At 37.9% G+C, this 20,249-nt stretch overlaps 1 protein-coding gene across 1 annotated transcript; it reads left to right on the forward strand.

The window, feature by feature from the left end:
• The first annotated feature begins 5,442 nt into the window (after positions 1 to 5,442).
• LOC140865883 (S-adenosyl-L-methionine-dependent uroporphyrinogen III methyltransferase, chloroplastic-like) lies at positions 5,443 to 8,717 on the forward strand. The gene is made up of 4 exons (XM_073270712.1): positions 5,443 to 6,183; positions 7,379 to 7,456; positions 7,572 to 7,641; positions 7,845 to 8,717. The coding sequence occupies exons 1-4, from the start codon at positions 5,662 to 5,664 to the stop codon at positions 8,270 to 8,272; spliced, it is 1,098 nt and encodes a 365-aa protein (XP_073126813.1). The 5' UTR covers positions 5,443 to 5,661; the 3' UTR covers positions 8,273 to 8,717.
• The last annotated feature ends 11,532 nt before the right edge of the window (positions 8,718 to 20,249 follow it).

The raw sequence follows: 20,249 nt of genomic DNA on the forward strand, positions 1-20,249 counted from the left end.
GAAAAGCCCATAATATTCAAAATATATATATATTAATTTGATTATGGTGTGGATATTTTATATTTGTAAAGTTTCCTTTTCATGTGGGGGAGGGTGACAGAAAATTTAATGGGCTTGAAAAGTTGATTGAGTGGTGAGGTATGTGAAAGCCTTTCTCATTTATGGTGACGGAAGGCCCATTCTCCTATCCTCACTTGGCCTTATAAATTAGCTATATTTAAATATATTTCCAAATTAAATAGCCATAGAACAACGAAAACCATCAAATACACTTAGTATAATAATTAGCTACAAACCAAAAGAGGAGACTGGTGTTCTTTTTTGGGGGAGGGGCAGTTGAAAGAAAGGAAATGAAAAGAGGAGACTTATTTTATATATACATATATTGGCTGTTGTTGCCGAATCAAGGAGGTTGGGACACATAGAAATGATAGCCCAGCGATTCTCAGAGCTGGCCATGGCACATAGAGGGGAAGTTAAAGCTACTATAACCTCTGTTATTGCTCTACCTCCAGAGGAGCAGAAATAAGGCCATATACTTGGTCACTTGGACAAGGAAAGAAAGTTAAAAATAACTTCTATGCGCCTAAACTCGCGGTCTGCTCTACTTCCTCACGCCTCTCTTAATTTTTTCCTTCTCTTTCTTTTGTTTTCTTTCTCATTACGTAGTTTTTATTTTGTACGTCCAAGACCATGTTCTCCCCTCTATTATTTATTCCATACACATTAAATTCTTAATTAATAAAGATTGGTACATCTATTCAATGCCATGTTCTCCCCTCTATTATTTATTCCATACACACCTACTCAAATCTTTTGTTATCTTTTCCTTTTATTTATTGTTTCCTTATTCTGATTCCTTCTTTTCTTTCTTTATTATTTTCTTTTGTTTGATTAATTTTCTTTTTTATTATTTAAACACACACAAACACATGATATATATATATATATATAGATATATAGCTTGAACAGAAGATAAACACGAGCATTCTTTGTGGACTCGTGGTTGAATTCCAGCAAAATATTTTAATATATATATATCTTGAACAGAAGATAAACACAAACACCAATTTTTGTTTTAGTGGTGTGGTGATCATGAACTCATTTGACGCTCCAAAAAAACCCATAATGGGTGTCGTCCTATAGTTGCCATAAATTTCTCTCATTTCCCAAACACTCAAAGTAGTAGAAGAACTAAACTAGCAAATAGAAACCCATCGGTATTTTCTGCCAATTATCTCCCTCGGACAAAAGAAACAGTAGCCTTAAAACTGTTATGAATTAAAAATAATGAAGATAAAATCATACAAAAAACAGAATTATACACATAAAAGGAGAAAACCCACCACATCACAAAGCTCCCGAGCATCCATAATGTATACTTCCTTCTGCCGCTGTCGGATCGGAGAGAATATGCTTCCATCATTGTTTACAAACGTACGAGCAGCAAAAGGGAAAAAGATAAGAGACAATCGATCGATGTAGAAAAATAAAGATGTCTGAGAATCGATTTAAGAACAAGGGCAGAAACGTAGAACCGATCTCACCTTAAGCAGCGGCGGGGGAGCTAAAGACGAAGCACTATCGATTTAGGGCTAGACATCAGAGAGTTTTCCCGATCCCCAATAACTTGTAAATATTTGTGGGAAAAAAGAGTCCACGTCATTTTGATGTCATTATGATGTTTTAAATATATTTTTTTTAAAAATAAATAAAAAGCCTAAAAGACAACACACAAACACAACGTTTTAAAAAAACCATTGTCTATTTTAAAAAAAGCGCGCTCATAGAAAACGGTTTTTAAAACCCGTTATTGTAGAGCCACAACAACATCGGTTTTTATTAAACCGTTGTCTTCAATTTAAAAAAAAACGCTCATTAACAACGGGTTTTTTGAAAACTGTTGTTATAGACCAAAATACAACGGTTTTTTATAAAACCGTTGTATTTAGAGTGATGTGTATTGCCAATTTTGTTGTAGTGAGCCCTTTGGAGTCGCTAGTCCCGGATGACTATAACCACACCTTGGTTATTCCAAAACTTCTATATTAACCGATAGGACCCTCAAGTTTATAACTTACACTATATAACTGAAGAAGAAAACTAGGACTTTGTAATTCAAAATGAATCCAAATGAGCCCTATTTATAGGAAAATTTCCGGTCAAGTTTGGAGCCTCCGAACTCGGGTTCGGGTCGTCCGATCCTGCTCACTGCCTGCATGAGAGACACGTCGAGTTCAGACCATCCAATCGCCACTTCAGGCCGTCCGAAGTGTCCTATGCATGACACTTTTCAAAATCCATGGCTGAGTAATCCTGCTTGCTTGGCATAAGGGATTTCGGGCCATCCGATCCTGGTTTGGACCGTTCGAACATGCCTTAACTCTGAAGTCAACAAGCCCTACTTCGGAGCCCCGGGGTTGCTGAGTTCGGACCGTCCGAAGTCCTCTTCGGACCGTCCAAACTGTCCCAAATAGTAAAAGTCCAATTCTTGATTTTGAAGTCCGATTAAGCCTCGAAATTGGTTAATTACTAATCCTTAATCATGTTTAACATATTATTATCTTAAAATGGGTTCTGGGTAACTACATTATTCCCATCTTTAGATATTTCGTCCGCAAAATACAATCTAAAGACAAATCAAGATAACAATATGAAACATCAAATCATGTTTTATTATAAAAACTGTAATTACATCTTTACATGGTAATCAAAAGTACAAAGCAAACAACTCAGGATATTCTGCTCGCATACGACTCTCGATTTCCCAAGTTACTTCTTCGACGCCTCGTCGCTGCCACTATACCATCACAAGTCGTATAGTCTTGTTCCGAAGAACTTTCTCCTTCCTATCTAGGATACAGAGTGGTCGTTCAACATACGACAGATCTGGCTCTAGCTGAACGTCAGTAGGCTGGATAACATGAGATTCATCAGCTATATACTGTCGAAGTAACAACACATGAAATACATCATGTATACTGGAAAGATATGGCAGTAGCGCCAAACGATATCCAACATCTTCGATCTTTTCCAGTATCTGAAAAGGCCCAATGAAACGGGGTGACAACTTGCCTTTTAGACCGAACCTCATCACCTTCCTTAAAGGTGACACTCGTAAGAACACATATTCACCAAGCTCGAACTGAAGTGGCCTGCGGTGAATATTAGCATAACTGGCTTGCCGATCTTGAGCAGTTTTAATCCTCCTCTTGATCAAATCTACCTTGTCTACAATCTGCTGCACCAACTCGAGATCCTCAACTTGTCATTCTCCTATCTCATCCAAGAATAACGGAGCACAAAATATTCGACCATACAATGCCTCGAAAAGTGTCATATCAATACTACGATGATAACTGTTATTGTAGGCAAATTCGATCAAAGGTAACTGATCCTGCCAAGATAAGCCAAAGTCCATGACAGAAGAACGTAGCATATCCTCCAGCGTACTAATAGTGCGCTCTGACTGACCATCAGTCTTCAGATGATATGCAGTGCTCAAACTCAGATTGGTACCCAACGCTTGTTGAAAACTACCCCAGAAACGTGAGGTAAACCGCGGATCTCTTTAACTGACTATGCTCACTGGAATCCCATGCAACCGCACTATCTCCTGGATGTATAAGCGTGCCATGCAATCATAAGAATACTCCCAGTTGTAAGGAACAAAGTGTGCTGATTTCGTCAAACAGTCAACAACAACCCAGATAGCATCACACTGGCGTGAAGTCATAGGCAAGTGGGTGACAAAATTCATAGTCACGTGCTCCCACTTCCATTCAGGAATCTCAAGATTCTGCAGTAATCCACCTGGTTGTCGGTGTTCAGCCTTGACCTGTTGACAAACAAGACATCTAGAAACAAACTAATATAAACTTCGCTTCATTCCCTTCCACCAAAATCTGGTTCGCAAGTCCTTATACATTTTCATGCTTCCAGGATGAACTGATAATCGACTCCTGTGAGCTTGAGATAGAATAGCGTTCCTGAGCTCCGCATCATTAGGTACAACCACTCGATTCGATAAGCATAATAAACCATCTGCCTGATAATGGAATCCAGATGTATTAACTCCATCGGCTAGACGTGCCAATCGCTGAGTCTTAACATCAGATATCTGAGCTTCTCTGATCCGAGAATACAGTGTAGGCTCAGATAAAATAGTATACAAACGAATTTAATTTCTTCCTTTATTGTTCTTGAGTGTAAAACTCAATCAACATCACTCCTGAATCATATGAGATAATTCACTAGTCTGAAGTGCAGAAAGTCTCACCTGCTGACTCAAAGCATCAGCAGTAAGATTAGCAGAATCTGGATGATATTTGATTTCACAATCATAATCCTTCAGGAGATCCATCCAGCTCTCTGTCGCATATTCAATTCCGCCTGAGTGAATAAATATTTCAAACCATTATGATTCGTGAATATCTCAAATTTTTCGCCATAAATATAATGCCTCCAGATCTTGAGCGCAAATACAATGGCGGCTAACTCAAGATCATGCACTAGATAATTATTCTCATGCGTCTTAAACTGTCGAGAAGCATAGACAATAACATGTCCATGTTGTGTCAGAAAACAACCTAGCCCCTGACCAGAGGCATCAGTGTAGATAATATAACCTCCTGATCCAGAAGGTAGAGCTAGTACAGGTGCAGTAGTAAGACATCTACGCAGCTCATGAAATGACTCCTCACAATCCGAGGACCATATGAAGGCAACATCTTTCCGTGTAAGCTGAGTTAAAGGCCTGGCCAAATGCGCAAAATTCTCGATGAACCGACGGTAATATCCAGCTAGACCCAAGAAACTTCGAATCTCAGCAACCGTCGTCGGACGAGACCAGTTCAGCACTGCCTCTATCTTACTAGGATCAACAGATATTCTTTCACTAGAAATCATATGACTGAAAAATACTACCCGATCAAGCCAAAATTCACACTTGCTCAATTTCGCATACAACTGCTTATCTCGTAACGTCTGCAATACAATCCTCAAATGTTGTACATGCTCATCCTTGTCATGAGAATAGACAAGAATATCATCAATAAAGACAATGACGAATCTATCTAGATATTCTTGAAATACCTAATTCATCAGATTCATAAAGACTACCGGTGCATTCGTCAAACCAAATGGCATCACCAAAAATTTATAATGTCTGTATCTGGTTCTAAAAGCAGTCATAGAAATATCTGAGTCTCGTACCCGCATCTGATGGTATCCAGATCTCAGATCTATTTCTAACCCTAGTTTGAGGAATCCTAATCGAACCCAAATTGCATACATCGGGCTATAGATCTATTATTGCTGGAATCAAGATTCAAACAAATCGAACCGAATAGGAATATTTTGTGTATTTTTACGAAGCCTAATTCGATGATTCAAATTTTATAATATTCATCTCGATTAAGATTGTCCGGTCTCCGAGGGGCCAGGACTACCAAAAGAACGAGAAAATGTCCTTATTTGATTCTCAAGAGGTCACCAAGTTTGCCTCATCATCAACCCCTAAAGCTCAGGGACAAAAGACTCCTATAGAGTTCGAATTCAACTCTGTATCTTCCCCACATCTTAGCCCCATTCAAAAAAGTGTATAAAGCCTCAGTTCTCTCACTTTGCAAACACTCATACATCGCATTTCTGGACCTTCCCATGAATCTTGTTCCTTCAACTTCTTCTGCCACAGTGGTTCAATCTAGAAAAATAACATCTTTTTACCGCAGACAAGTGAATGTTGTCAATTGCGCTTCATATTCAAGAAAGGCTTCGCCTTTCACAGAAAAGCATTCTGTTGAGAGGTACGAAAGAGAAAGCTGGCTGTACAAGGACCAGTCCGAGCAGCCCTTCTCTTCTTTCCCTTCGAGTGATCAACAATTCATCAGGGATTACGATATAGCATCGCAGCTGCTTGAGCTGAAGAAATTGCTTGAAGTTTTGAGTGAAAAGAGGAGAAATGAAAATGGGTTTGATGAGAGAGGGCCCAAAAATGTGTTCTTGGTGGGCACGGGGCCTGGGGACCCGGAGCTGCTGACGCTCAAGGCATTGAGAGTGATAGAGAGCGCGGATCTTGTGTTGTACGACAGATTGGTCTCCAATGATGTGTTGAATTTGGTGGGGCCTAATGCGAGGCTTCTCTATGTTGGGAAGACTGCTGGATACCATAGCAGAACTCGGGTTGGTTGATTATTTGTTTAATTTATGGTTACGAGTGCTTTCATTGAATTAATTTGGAGATAAATTTCAGATTTGAGTTGGGTACTTTTACGTAATCAATGTCTTTTGAAGCTTGAAAATTCGGTAGTAGAGTGCTTTTGAATTGTGATTGATGAGTAACACGAATCTTTGGTTAAGATTCTGTAAATTGGAATTTCAATTGATTGGTTTTTAATGGGGATTTATGAATTATATGACTTCAAATTGGCATTCTAATGTCATGCAGAGTGTTGTAAATTAAACGGTACTTGTTTTTTTTTTTTTTTGAAAAGTAAACGGTACTTGTTATGTACACTTGAAATGCGAATTGTTTTGTCAAACTATAGCTTTGGGTTACTGGATTCTTGTTAGTAAGAGATACGCTCATTATACTCGAATCCTAATGATAAAATCTATTGGATGCCTTCGTTTCTTATCCAAAAAAAGAAAAAAGAAAGAACCTAGTGTATGCCTGCTAATGGTAATTGTATGATATTTTAAATTGTATCGTAGCTCGATGGTCTAGATGTCTTGTTAAGGCCGTTCTTCCGATGATCGATCACTTACTATTCTCCCACGTTATACCATTTCTCAAGATAAACATTTGAACTTTGTCTCGAGAAAATATTAAAGGTGTGATATTGTCTAGCTTGCTTTGTTGTGATTAAAATCCATTTTATCCTGTTTGTGTTGCCTGAGAGGCTCTGAATTGGTAAACTTATTTGCCAATAAAATTGGTCAACCAAAATATTCTTGTACATTGTTGTGCTCCTATGATTTGTTTTTTCGTGGGGAAAATATATTTAGGGAGTGTTTGCAATAGATTGTGCTTTTGTAGAAGTGATTAATTTATAAATTATAAAAAAGTTAAGAAAAATCAAAAGTTGGTAGTGTTTGGAAACAAATGGGAAAATCTAAAAATCAAAGTTAGGTAGTGTTTGATAAATAAGTGATTAGAGTGATTTTAACAATGACCTTCTTATTTGAATCACTTTTGGAGAATCATAATCACTACATGACTAGCTTTTGGATTTCAATTAAGTTAAGTATAAGCTAACACATAATCTAGGTATCTAGGTTTAAGAAACACACAAAAATGATTTTTTTAAGCCAAAAGCTAATAATCACTTTTTTTTAGTAATTGCAAACACGCCCTTATACTTGCGTGCTTGAGCAGGAGGAAATTCATGAGTTGCTCTTGAGTTTTGCTGAAGCTGGAGCCACTGTTGTGAGGCTTAAAGGCGGGGATCCATTGGTAAGTTCACCTGAACCTTGATTTTTATGGTGATCTTGAGTCAGCACACACGGTAGTAGGTAGACAATGTTTCAAGGAAGAATTCGACAATGAGTACTAGAACGGTTGATTTTAGGTATTTGGAAGGGGTGGAGAAGAGGTGGACTTTCTGCAACAACAAGGAATCGACGTTAAAGTCATTCCAGGTATATTGATTTTAAAATAATATTTGTTCATACTGTTATTTGCTTATATTTTGTTCGAAAAATGGCTAAGCATTAAATCCATCCATGTCTTATTTTTCTCTTGGCTGGTGTATCTTAGATCTGGCTCACTGCCATTGAAAAGTTGGCGGTCATTTTTCTCTCGTAATTGTAATTCTAAGACGGTCTCTGTGAATTTGTGACAGGTATAACCGCAGCTTCTGGGATAGCAGCTGAATTAGGAATTCCATTGACACACCGTGGAGTTTCTAATAGCGTCAGATTTCTGATGGGGCACTCAAAGAAGGGAGGAACAGATCCTCTATATGTGGCAGAGAATGCAGCAGATCCTGATTCGACTCTTGTTGTATATATGGGCTTGTCGACTCTCCCTTCTCTAGCTGCCAAACTGATGTACCACGGCTTGCCTCAGGACACACCAGCTGCTGCCATTGAGCGAGGAACCACCCCTCAGCAAAGGATCGTGTTTGCTAAATTGCAGGATCTTGCAAATGAAATACTGTCACATCAGCTCTTGTCGCCAACATTGATCATCATCGGAAAAGTTGTTGCTCTTTCCCCATTATGGCCTCACGCTGTCAAAGAAACTTCCACTCTAATTGAATCCAGATAGTAGACTGTGGCTACTCGACATGGTTGAGGACTTGCCATTTCTTTGATTTTTTGGGATTGTAAATTTGCAAGTAGGCGAAATTTTGCATCACTTGATCAGTTTCTAAAAAATATTGGATATTACATCCATTCATTCCCCCCTGAAAAATACAGAAACACTTGAAGATCAGCTTCGACGACGATTAGAGTTGGGGTTGAAGTTTTGTGGTGTGGATTGCGGTCAGCCAATGAGCAGCCATTGAAATTACAGTATGTTGGGCGCTCTGATTCATCCAAGTGTACTTTCTTTTCCTTTGTAGGAGAGTCTGTTTGAAATGTTTCCACGACATCGAAGAGTTGCTTTATTTATGATTATTGACTCCTTTGATTTCTGTGTGTTCCACTTAGACCTTTACCTCTTAAGTTTTGTGAATTGTTCCTGTTGAAAATATACTGAGAATTTCTATATACTAATATGAGATCGTGTGCAAATGGTCCCTTGAACTTTTATCTATATCTATTTCTATATTCTAAATCGATTAAAAAGAATGAATAAAATGGTAAACTTTTTCGCTTGTGAGTTTACGACTTCACCCATTCTTGGTGTTGTATTTCGATTATACGGATGGGTCTGTTAGAAATTGGTGTTTAAAACAGGGAACTAATTGGGATATTTGATTTTTGGTCATATGGCTGGTCGACATTTTGATTATGGTTGGTTGTATGTGGCCGAGGAAGGTGAATGAGTGTGCATTTGTCTATTATTTGTTGTATTGATGGTGTTGTGTTATTACTAATATTATTAATTTTACATTGTAGAGGCCGTTTTGCAGAAATTGTTGTGAGTTTGCTCTGTTTCAAGTTCCTAATGATATGTTGTCTTGGTAAACAATTTTTTCCATGTCCATTTTGCTGCGTCGATGCTTAATTATGAATATTAATATTAACATGTAGGTCAAGTTTGATTCTTTTTGGGTGATTTTATGAAAGTGGGTTCTCATATACATGTTGGGTCTTTTGGAATTTGAATCATGCATTTTGATCGTTTTTGTGTCGTTTCTGGTTTTCTGGTCATAAGATTCTGGGTTTTATCATTTGTGTATGACCATGGAGGGGATGACCACCTTAAAACGTTGCCGATGGCACCTATTATCTTATTTTCCACAGTATATATTTATAGTGAAACTAAGCTGTCGGAAAAATGAGCAAACCTATCATTTTCGGCTTGTGAAGTTGATGATTGTGATATATTTTGCTCAATGAATACCTGCATTAGTTCTCTAAATGTGGTTGATTATTAAAATAAACCATGCTTGAAATGTTGAGTTGACAATGAGAAAGGAATTGAAAAAGGTTTGGAGTTCGTGAGGCCCCTAGGAAATGATACGGTTGATTTTGGATTGTCAGTTGGAGTATCCATTTATGCCGGTTACTTGCCAGGTAGAATGAGCATCTCATACTTCTACGGTTCATGTCTCTTGCATTCTGCGGCGATTGGTGTTTTCTGGTTTTGCAGTTTGCGGGATTCTGGAGAAAAGTTCTTCCATTGCACAACTGTATTACACTTGTGATAACGTTGGGAAGGCTTGAGATGACATTCTGGAATGTTGATTATCTCGAGTTCAATGAAATTGGTGTCAGGGTCATTGGGATTACTTTCTGGGTTGTGAGTTGTGACCTTTGGTACTATGAAGTGTTCTAAATGACGATTGATTATCGAAACTTCAAAGAAAAGTGAAAATATGAGCATGAGATGGGTTAATAAGCGCATTTTCCCATGTGAAGAACGCTTGATTGTTGTGTGTTTCTTTGGTTCCCTTTGATGGATTTATGTTCACCATGTTCTTATCTACTTGCTGCAACATATTTATAATTTAGCTATTTATGAATTAGGGTATAGGGGAAAGCAAAGAGTGCGCTCCTAAAGCAGTGGAAATTGATCCAGTGAAGATCTCCCTAAAAAACTGGATATAAAAGCTTCTCAATAAATTTGAAGTTGATTATGAGAAAATGTTTTCATTTTTCATGAATGCATTAACTTTAGGGTGATATATAAAAATTTATAGAAGGATTTGATGCAAAAAATATCATTTTTGCCAACTTGAAATAGAAGAAAAGATATTTGGTTCTTGAGGTATCATAACTAAGGGCGAAGTCATAACATGCATCAATTTTTGGCAAATCAGTGCATGAGATTGAAATATTAAGAGTTAATAAATTCAAGTGATGTTTGCAAGGGGAAGAACAATTAAAGTTTTTTTTTTTTCTCTTGTTTATGATTTTTCCACGTGACTTTTCATAATAAGGTTTTCAATGAGGCAATTAACAAGTGACGTGATGTCGTACGCTTTTTCCTTAACTCATTAAGATTTTGTCCCACTGGTTTTTTCTTAATAAAATTTTAACGAGGCACATCCATTATCGGAAAGATATCCAAAGAAAGTATCTATTCTTGTACTCTTTTCCCTTCGTTAAAATTTTTTCTACTGGGTTTTACTGTCAAAGTTTTAACGAGACAACACTTGAGTCCCGATGACGTTCTCAAATATCCACATTGCCAAATGGAGATTTTGAAGAATCGGCTGCTTGTGCAATTAATCATCTAAGAGGGAGTGTTATAAATATATTGTTATTATAGATGATTATCTTTATCTATGTAGATTTAAAAAATTTGTGATCAAGATAATATATGTAAAGATTTGTATTATATTATTTTTTCGTATAAATATGAGTGACTGAGTTCAATAAAAATCGTGTATTGACTCATATAAATTCTCTCTACTCTCGTAAATTTTTTTGAGAGGAAAATTGTCACTTTTATTAAAGGCTAAAACGTTAAATTAAAATATTTCTAACCAAACAGGAAAATTTTCACTCTCTCAAACAAGTAGAGAGAGGGAATAAGAAGTAAAACGAGCAATAATATGCGCCACAAAGTTTGTTGATCTTCTGAACTGTTGAAGGTTTAGGGCTTGAGCCTGATCCAAAAGCTTTTTAATCAACCGAATACGTGGTCATGTGTAATGAAGATACTCATCAATCCCTGTGATTGCTTGCACTGTGACTAATGAGTCAGAAACAACCCGGAATCTTCGTAGTCCTCGCGCGTAGGCAAAAATATCTTTGTAGTCCCCGCGCATAGGAAAAAATGTCACCCCTTCTTGAATAACTATAAGCTCACCTTCGACAACTGATGTAGGTGCTGAGATGCTCATCCCAAAAGCATAAATTTTATTTCCTTGAGAATCTCATACCACCCCTCCAACTCCATATTTGTTTAGCCTTTCGTTTACACGCGCATCAACTTCAGTTGTAAAGTTCCTGGTGGCGGGGCCATCCAGAGAGAGGGCTCTGATTGGTTTGGCTCATTTTGCAAAGGATGCAATTTTCAGTCTGGCCATTTGGTAATCATGCAACAGTCTATCACACCAATTCGAGTCATGGTTTATCTTATTACCTTTGCTCACATATATAGCTTCCATCCGATATTCCATAGGCCCCTTGCACAAGTAGCCAGCCCCTCAAAAGTTTCTTTGTCTGTATTGGCTTGGATCCAAAGGCAGCTATACAAGGTGTTCGTATCTTGAAGGTTTGCCACTATGTTCCAGAGGTTGGTCTTTTTCCAGTACTTTCTTACTAGAGCACAAAGGAAGAGCGCATGATTGTACTGTCTCGGTGGAACCCACATAGCAGGCATGATTCCGAGCATGGTACATGATGTTGTCTCAAGTTGGCCACAGCGGGGATAGTGTCCTGCGATAGGCACCACCAAAACATCAAGATTTTAGGAGGTATATTTAAACTCCACATGAATTTCCACAACTAAGGTGTATAATTTGATTGGTATTCTGGTGGTGATAATAGATGACACGCTATCTTGTAGCCACTTCGGACTGTGTAGCGACCCTTATTATCAAATCCCAATATTTAGTATCCGGCTCATAAATTGAGAGAAGGGGAATTCTTAAGATTTTTTCAGAGTAATACGGAGAGAATTTGGAACTAATTAATGATTCGTTCCACGCCCCCTCCGATATTAATGAACACATCCTTTGGTCTTCGGATATCTGAGTGGGATGATTGATTACGCCATGGAAGTTTGGTAGTTATTTGTCTTTCAATATCCGTACTGAATTCCCATCACCAATACGCCAATGCAACACCTTTTCCAATAGCTCTCAGCCACAGAGCATTGAGCGCCAAATATTGGAGGGATTATTTCCTAATGGGGCACTCATTATATCCATATATTTAAAGTATCTTGCCTTGAGCACTTTAGATAGCAAAGATTACGGTTGTCTAATCATCCTCCAAATTTTCTTAGTCAATAGTGCCTGATTAAACGGGGTGAGTCACTGGAATCCTAACCCACCCAACTGCTTCGTCACACAGTTTGTCCCATTGTTTCCAGTGTATGTGTCTTTTTTCCATTATCCATATCCCACCAAAAATTCGCACACTCCATTTCAATCTCCTTGCAAACTGATCGTGGTATGCAAAAACATGACATCGCATATGTCGGAATAGCCTGCAATACCGACTTAATCAGTACCTCCTTGCCACCCACTGAGAAACGTTTGTGTGCCCGGCTTCTGATTCTTTTCAAGAACATCACTTTAAGGTAGAAAATTTCATTCTCTCGTTGCGCATGGAGAGATTCGGTAGGCCCAAATATACTTCATGACCTTGGACTACCCATATTGTAAATATTGTCTTGATCGCTTCAATAGTTTCTGCAGAGGTGTTCGGGCTAAAATACAATGCTGACTTTTCAAAATTAATCAGTTGTACAGATGCGATTTCATATCTCTTCAAGAAATCTCTCACTTTAGAACTATCCTGGACCTTTGACTTGAAGAATGTAAGGATGTCATCCGCGAAGAATAGATGCAAGATTGTAAGGCAAGATGTAGCGATCCTAACGCCTTGTAAATTGTAATTCATTCTGAGTCTCCATAGTTGTGAGCATAGAAGATAACCCTTGTGCACAAATCACAAAGAGGTATGAGGATAAGGGATCGCCCTGACGAATACCTTGTTGTGGTTGATTAGAGCCAAACATCTCTTGGTTTTGGACAAAGATTTATTTCACAGAATTCACACAGTTCATAATATTTTCGGTCCACCTTGGCGCAAACCTTAGCTTGGTCATCATTTCTTTCAAGAACGGTCATTCGATTCGACCATATGCCTTGCTCATATCCATTTTGAGGGCTTCGTATCCCCATTTACCTTTTTTATGATTACGCATCCAGTGGACACACTCAAAACACATCTTGATGCTATAATTGATTAGTCTTGAAAAGTATCGACATGACATGATAGAAATATTCTAAAACGTAATGCACTGATGTTGTCCTATGATGTTGGTAACATAAAAAACAACATCAACAAAAACTTAATATGTTTGAATAAAAACAATTAAGAAAAAATAATTAAGCAGAGAAAATAACTGTGCACAAATGCAAGCACTTGTGTGATGCCTCTAGGAAAAAAATAATTACTAGAATAAAGTAATATCCAATTACAAAATTCAATCCTAGTAATTCCTATAAAATTCAGATTCTCAACAAGTAGAGAAATCCAAACCACACTCTAAATTCAATCCTAGATTGAAAACGAAAAATAGAGAGTATAAAAAAAGATCAAATATATCTAACAATTGAGATATGAAAATCAAACCCTAACAACTATAAAACAAGTATAGAAAACCAAAGGGTGGAGTAGGATAACTAAGACCGCAAGAAAGAATCCTGAGGGAACTTTGCTAAGCAGTGTTCACGATGTTGTATACCGATGTTGTAAAACACCACCGCAAACACCAAACAGTGGCTAGAATTCTTCAACCAGAGTGATGGATCTTTGATAGCTTGGTCTTCAGAATAGTTCTCTGTCAAATCACGTTGTTCTCTCTATTCTTTCACGCTTCAATCTTTTTCCTATAAGTAGATGATTTTTTTTCTTTTGATAGAGTCTTAGAATATGGAAACAAATGAAACGTGAGATATATATATCAATTATCAACTTAATAATTGAATAGATTTTATGTCTTGTAAACCAAGACGTTTTCTTTCAATCTCCATTTTTTTTTTGCCTTTTTGGACAAAACAAAGCATTAGTTTCTCCCCCTGAGTTAGATAAATTAGTCAATAAATGAACAGAGAACTAACAGTTAGAAGTTTTCAATTAATCAAAGCAAGAGAACAACCAGAGAAAGACTTAATACTTTAAAAATAGAGCTAAGAGATAAAAACACAAAAGCAAAGGAAAGGCTAAGAAAATCCTAAGTGTCTTCTTCTTCTTCATTTGGAACTTCCGATGGTCCAGATTTTTCTCCAGCATCAAGTCCAACTTCAATTCTAGTATTTTTAGCATCATCATTCTCTCCTCTTTTTGTACAGAAATGTCAAGAAGAAGCTTGTACTCAGCAACTTGCTCAGTGTTGTGTGCAATGATAGTATGAACATTCAAAATCTGAGACTCAACAAACTTGATTTGGGACTGGAGATAGGTGGTGGAAAGTTGCACAAATTATGGTGTTGTGGGGTTGATGTGGGAAACATTGGGAGCAACAACACTAGTCCTCTGAGATCCACCCATCCAAGGTAGATCAGTTCTTCGATTCCCCTTGAGAAAATCAGGGACAATCTTGATTGTTTCTTCCTTAACAAGGAGTGGTTCATCCTCTACATGAACAAAGCCTTGTGATTCCAGAATGCGAAATGTGAGAGAAGGGAAAGGCAAACTGGTGAACTTGAGTCCACCATCCGCAAATGTCAGGACAGTGCGGAAAACCAGCTTCTCAAAATTGAACTTGGCATTCATTTCCATTGCATACAAGGTCTTGACTTGTATTCTAGTCACCATGATTGAGTTGGAAGATGGAGTCCAGTTGTAAGGCCCGGAATTATCTAATTTTAATCCAAGAATATTTAATTTAGGAATATTTAGAGTTTAAAATTAAATTCTAATATTCTTAAATGAATTATGATTGAAACTGAATTAAATCGCTTTTTCGGGTACTGAATTGCAAATAGCCAAAACTTCAGGGACTAAACTGCAAATATGCAATATATATCTCAATTGTAATTGCTTACTCATCATCATCAACGTGTATTACTATCAGCTCAAAGAGAAAGAAATCAGAACCTTGCCCAACGCCATTTTTGGGTCTTCGAGCTTTGATATCTTGTGATTCGGCTGCCAAAAATTCGAGATAAATATATATCTACGATCAACGCTCCGAGAGATACGTTTTGGTACAAGTTTTATTCATTTTTCTCATAATTAATTTTTATGTGGAAGATGGGTTTGGCTTATTCTTGGCTCTATGCGTCTATGTGATAGTACCAAATATGTATTCGAAGACGGCTCGATAAAAGACTATCGTTTGGGTTTTATATGATTTTAGGAAGCAAGAATCGAACCCTTCCTTTTCTGATATGTTTGGCTGTGTATGTATATTGTTATGGTGTTGGAGAATATGATGAAAATGATGTGGTATCTTGTGTTGGATATTAATTCGGTTGCCGGTTTTTTAGCCGTTACGCCGTCGATTTCAGAAATTGCTACACTTTTGAGTCTATCATAGTAGCTATGTTTAGATGGTGTTGTTAGCTGATTTTATCTCTTGTTATCACTTCATTTTCAGCCTTGTCTTGAATTATTCGACTTCGAGAATCCGGATTTGAATCGAAAAAGAGTTTAAGCTTGAGGTTTGAAGTTAGTTTGATTGTTCGACTTTCAATGACTTCGAGGAGAATTTGATATATGTTATTGATGTTATGTTTTCAGCTTTGAAGTACATTTTGACTCGACAAAGAAAGGTATAAATCAATACAACCTTGAAGGGACAGAATATTCGAGATAGATACAATTCTCGAATTCCCTTAAACCACATACTTGTATGCTTAGTTGATTTACTTGTTTGTATGCTTACATGGCCTTTCTTGTGCTAGCATAAGTTATATGTATGGCTTTTGGCTTGTTATATATTGATTTACATTAGCTTTGTATGCAATCCTCTTGAGCCAAAACCAACACGCATAGAGGGCTTGGCGGCCTAGATTGCAATTGACGTTTGGTAAGTTGTAGAAAGTGACCAGGAATATAGATTTAATCCTAGAGCTAGATGGCTTACTATAATTATACCAAAGTCAAGGGATTTAAGATGTTTGACTCCACCTCGAGAGGGAGAGTCGGTGGTTAGTTAAAGATTTTATTCCCCGGGATCCCAAGAACCAAGAACTCTTTGTTTCAGACTTGATATCCTTTTCTTTGGAACATGCATTGTGTTTTTGTTTAAGCCTTATGACATGTTCATATCGTTTATACTGGGAATTATGTTTCTCACCGAAATTATCCGGCTATTGCTTTGTTTGTATGTGTTCATGGCAATAGGTGGGGCGAGATCGAGTCAACAACGACAAGGATAGATCGAGATAAATCTTGGCATGTGAGGACTCGGGTTTTAAGCAAGTGAACATGTACCTTGAATGGTTTGAATTGTTAGACATGTTAGAAAGGAAACAAGAACTTTGTATTCATGTTCTAGTTGTTGTAGTCTTCTTGATAACTTAGCTTATCTTGTATTTGGATCACTAGATGAATGTGATATAGACTTATGAACATGTTTAAAACTTGGTATAGATGTTGTGTATGTTTTAGATTGGAAAATCATGTAAAGAGGAGGTTCAAAGAGCAACCCTTTTGCTGCTGGAAACAGGGGAAAAAGACTGCCCAGAGTTGTGCTCGGTCTGCTCTTTTTGGCATACCGAGCACAGCCCAGAAATCCCCAACCCGAGAGTTGGGTTAGGGGAGGGAGCTCGGTCGACAGTTTTTAACTGACCGAGCGCACCCCTATTTTAAAAAAAACAAAAAATTTGTTGAGATTCGAGAACAGAGTAGAAAGAAGTCAGGCATGCAGTTGAGAGCTGTATTGGATGGTGAGGAAACTTCTTCACTAGTCCTCCTGTAAGCACATCAATGATGTCATCAATGTGCAGTTCAGGAGTGTCTTCTTTAGAGTCAGGAGTTCCATAGGTACCGTTGATAATGGAGGGAGTAAACTCATAAAGGCGACCCCGCACAAAGACTCTTCCATACTTTTGGGAGTTTTCATTTCCCACGGCAGCAGTAATATTGCACTAGAACTCATGGACGAGATATGTACAATAAGGAACCACATTAGATACAGTGGAGAGTTGTTCTGTGTCCACCAAAAAGGAGACCATATTGTACTTCTAGAAAGAAGGTCTGTCCAGATTGCGTTCATCTATCAGACCACGATTCTCATACAGTGGCCAAAGAGCAGCAACAACATCAGAATAAAACTTATCAGAGAATGAGTTGGAGAGATCATACCTGTAGTGACCCGCTCCGTGATCACCTACTAATCAGAAAGTTAAGCATGCATTTAAACTTAATTAATCATGAACAGATAAATCACAGCAGAAGCTATTAAAGATATTCAAACCCAAGATAATTAAATCTTAAATACAACCAAATCGAATAAATACCGAATAAAATCTTAATCTAAAACCCATCTGGTGACCCCTGCTACCAAGACCTGGTCACCGACCAACCACTGATCTCGCTTCTGGTCCACCTGCAAACCTGCCCTATTTAATGGGGTGTCCGAGATGAAAGAAGGGACGTGAGTGCTAATGCCCAGTACGTAATGTATCGAATATACAAGTCTATATGATGCATGAAACATGAAATATGAATTCTCTAGATAAACTTGGATCATATCTGGAAAATCATGCTCAGAAAACATAGACGCCTCCAGTATGCGCATGTTGTTCCAAAGATTCAGTGGGTTCCACTCATATTGAACCCGATCTTGGACTATCATTGTCCTGGGTAAACCGCACACGCTGCCCCATCGGTTCAGTGGGTGTCACACGATACCTGATCGTATAATAAAAACAACCCTAGGGCTGAGCGATCTAGAACAACTGGTTATCTCGAAAGGATAACATGCTCAACATGGTATGCAAATGCCACATACAAATCATGAACAATATATCAAGCATCTCATGACAAATAATAATGCAACACATAATCATGCAACACATAAACATGTATATTCAGCTGGCTATCTCAGTCTGTACTTGCGCATCTCTATAAAAGCAGTCCTAGAAGCACCACTCTAGGGTCCAAGCCTACAAGCCAATATTTCCATGCATCACTAATACTGATCTAAAAGCCTTAACTAGGCTAATAACTACTCCCAAAAGCTAATCAGATTCTAGACTTATATCTGCGTCTGTCGTTAGCCCGCTTATGTCAAATGCCCTAACCCAAGCACAACTCTGCTACAAGCCCCGTAGCAGCTTGCTAGTGCCCGACCTTCGAGAATATAACCCAAAAAACTCAAATATAGACTAAGGGTTCGAAATCCCCTCAATTTTGCATCTGAAAATGAAGTTTGGATGCATATTTATAGGCTAGGGATTGGACGGTCCGATCTGGGTTTGGATGCATTTTGACACCTGGTTCATGGTTGAGAATGGATGGTCCGATCTGGGTTCAGACGGTCCAAACTGGTCCGGATGCTCCGAATTGCTTCGGTCCTTCCAAACTCGTTTGGCTGCTTCTGGACTATCTGAGACCTTCGGGACCTTTTCTATCATTTTGGACGTTTTGGATCTGATTTTTCACTTATTTTCACCAAATAATGACTCCTTAAACATGTTTGCCACTTTTAAAATTATATGACATTTTATTTACATTTTTAAATCACTTAATCTTAAATCACTTAATATTGTAAAATAGAACTGAGCTACTACAATACCCATCTTGGGATTCGATCTTGTCATCATCCATGTTGCCAACATCCTCAGCAGCAACATCAGACACCTCATTGTCCTCAGAATTAGATTCTGACTCAGCACCAACAAAAGAATATCTTAGAGGAAGAACTGGAAAAGCTTGTGGAATTTGAGGGTCTGTTGTCAAAAAATTCGTAAGCCATCTCAGCATCGGGCTCATCAACATAAATTGGCACAGTGGGCTTTGAATATGAACCATTGTCCTTTTTAAAATTTTCCAAGAATTGAGCGAAGGACATCTCAAACTCAGCAGAGTCTTTCAGTTTGAGGGGTAGCAATAAGAGATGTGGATGGAGCAGAGTGCGAAGATTCTGAAAGAGTAGGTGCCCGGTGAGCCAACTTGTGGCTAAGGGCTTTGATGACTCTTTGTATAAACAATCTTTTGTTTAATATAATTTACACTTTTATTAATGGCAATGACTTTATCTTTCTTCATATTGTTATATTGTGATATACTATTGTTGTTTTGATAAAGACCTTGAATATACTATAGTGTATGTAAGATGTGGTAGAACATGGAGATGTCTATCATGAAACACATCTTATAGTCACTGTATATTCTAAACTGTTCCTAGTCGATTGAGCCGTCCGATAATAAGGATAAGGATCGCTCGAGTTTGAGACTAGCATTTACGATGCAGAGTACCACGTTTCATTGGTAGGGAACATAGAGATGTTCGAAGCATGCAAATGGATATTCATATGATGAATGATCGAACTACCCTATCCGAACTTTCCAAGTGGTTATCACTTATCGAGTGGATAAAGTCCGCGGTTTTGGTTGTACACCATTAGTCCTTACTACTTGAAACATCATTGAGACTCTATATGCTAGTACTGTGCTTTGACTCGTTTACCGACTCTATTGGGGTCATAAGGTGTCGGGATTGGGTACAGTTACAACACATATAGGAGTCGATGCTTTGTTGTCAAGGATTCACCACATACTTGCGAGTGTGGATATCCTATGCGATCTGAGGAGATATTAGTGTGACGAATCTCTGGCCAGAGTACATGATGTGATTTAAGAAATGGTTTCTTAGTAGCACATGCGATGTCACTATTTGATCTTCAAGATGTATTGCATAGTTATCGAATCTCGAACGACTCTCGATTTACCAATGGTTGTTGATTCGATCGGGATATATGGATGAAGGGACCGTA

This window comes from Henckelia pumila, chromosome 4 (assembly GCF_033568475.1).
Source record: "Henckelia pumila isolate YLH828 chromosome 4, ASM3356847v2, whole genome shotgun sequence".
In the NCBI taxonomy this organism is placed as follows: Eukaryota; Viridiplantae; Streptophyta; class Magnoliopsida; order Lamiales; family Gesneriaceae; genus Henckelia; species Henckelia pumila.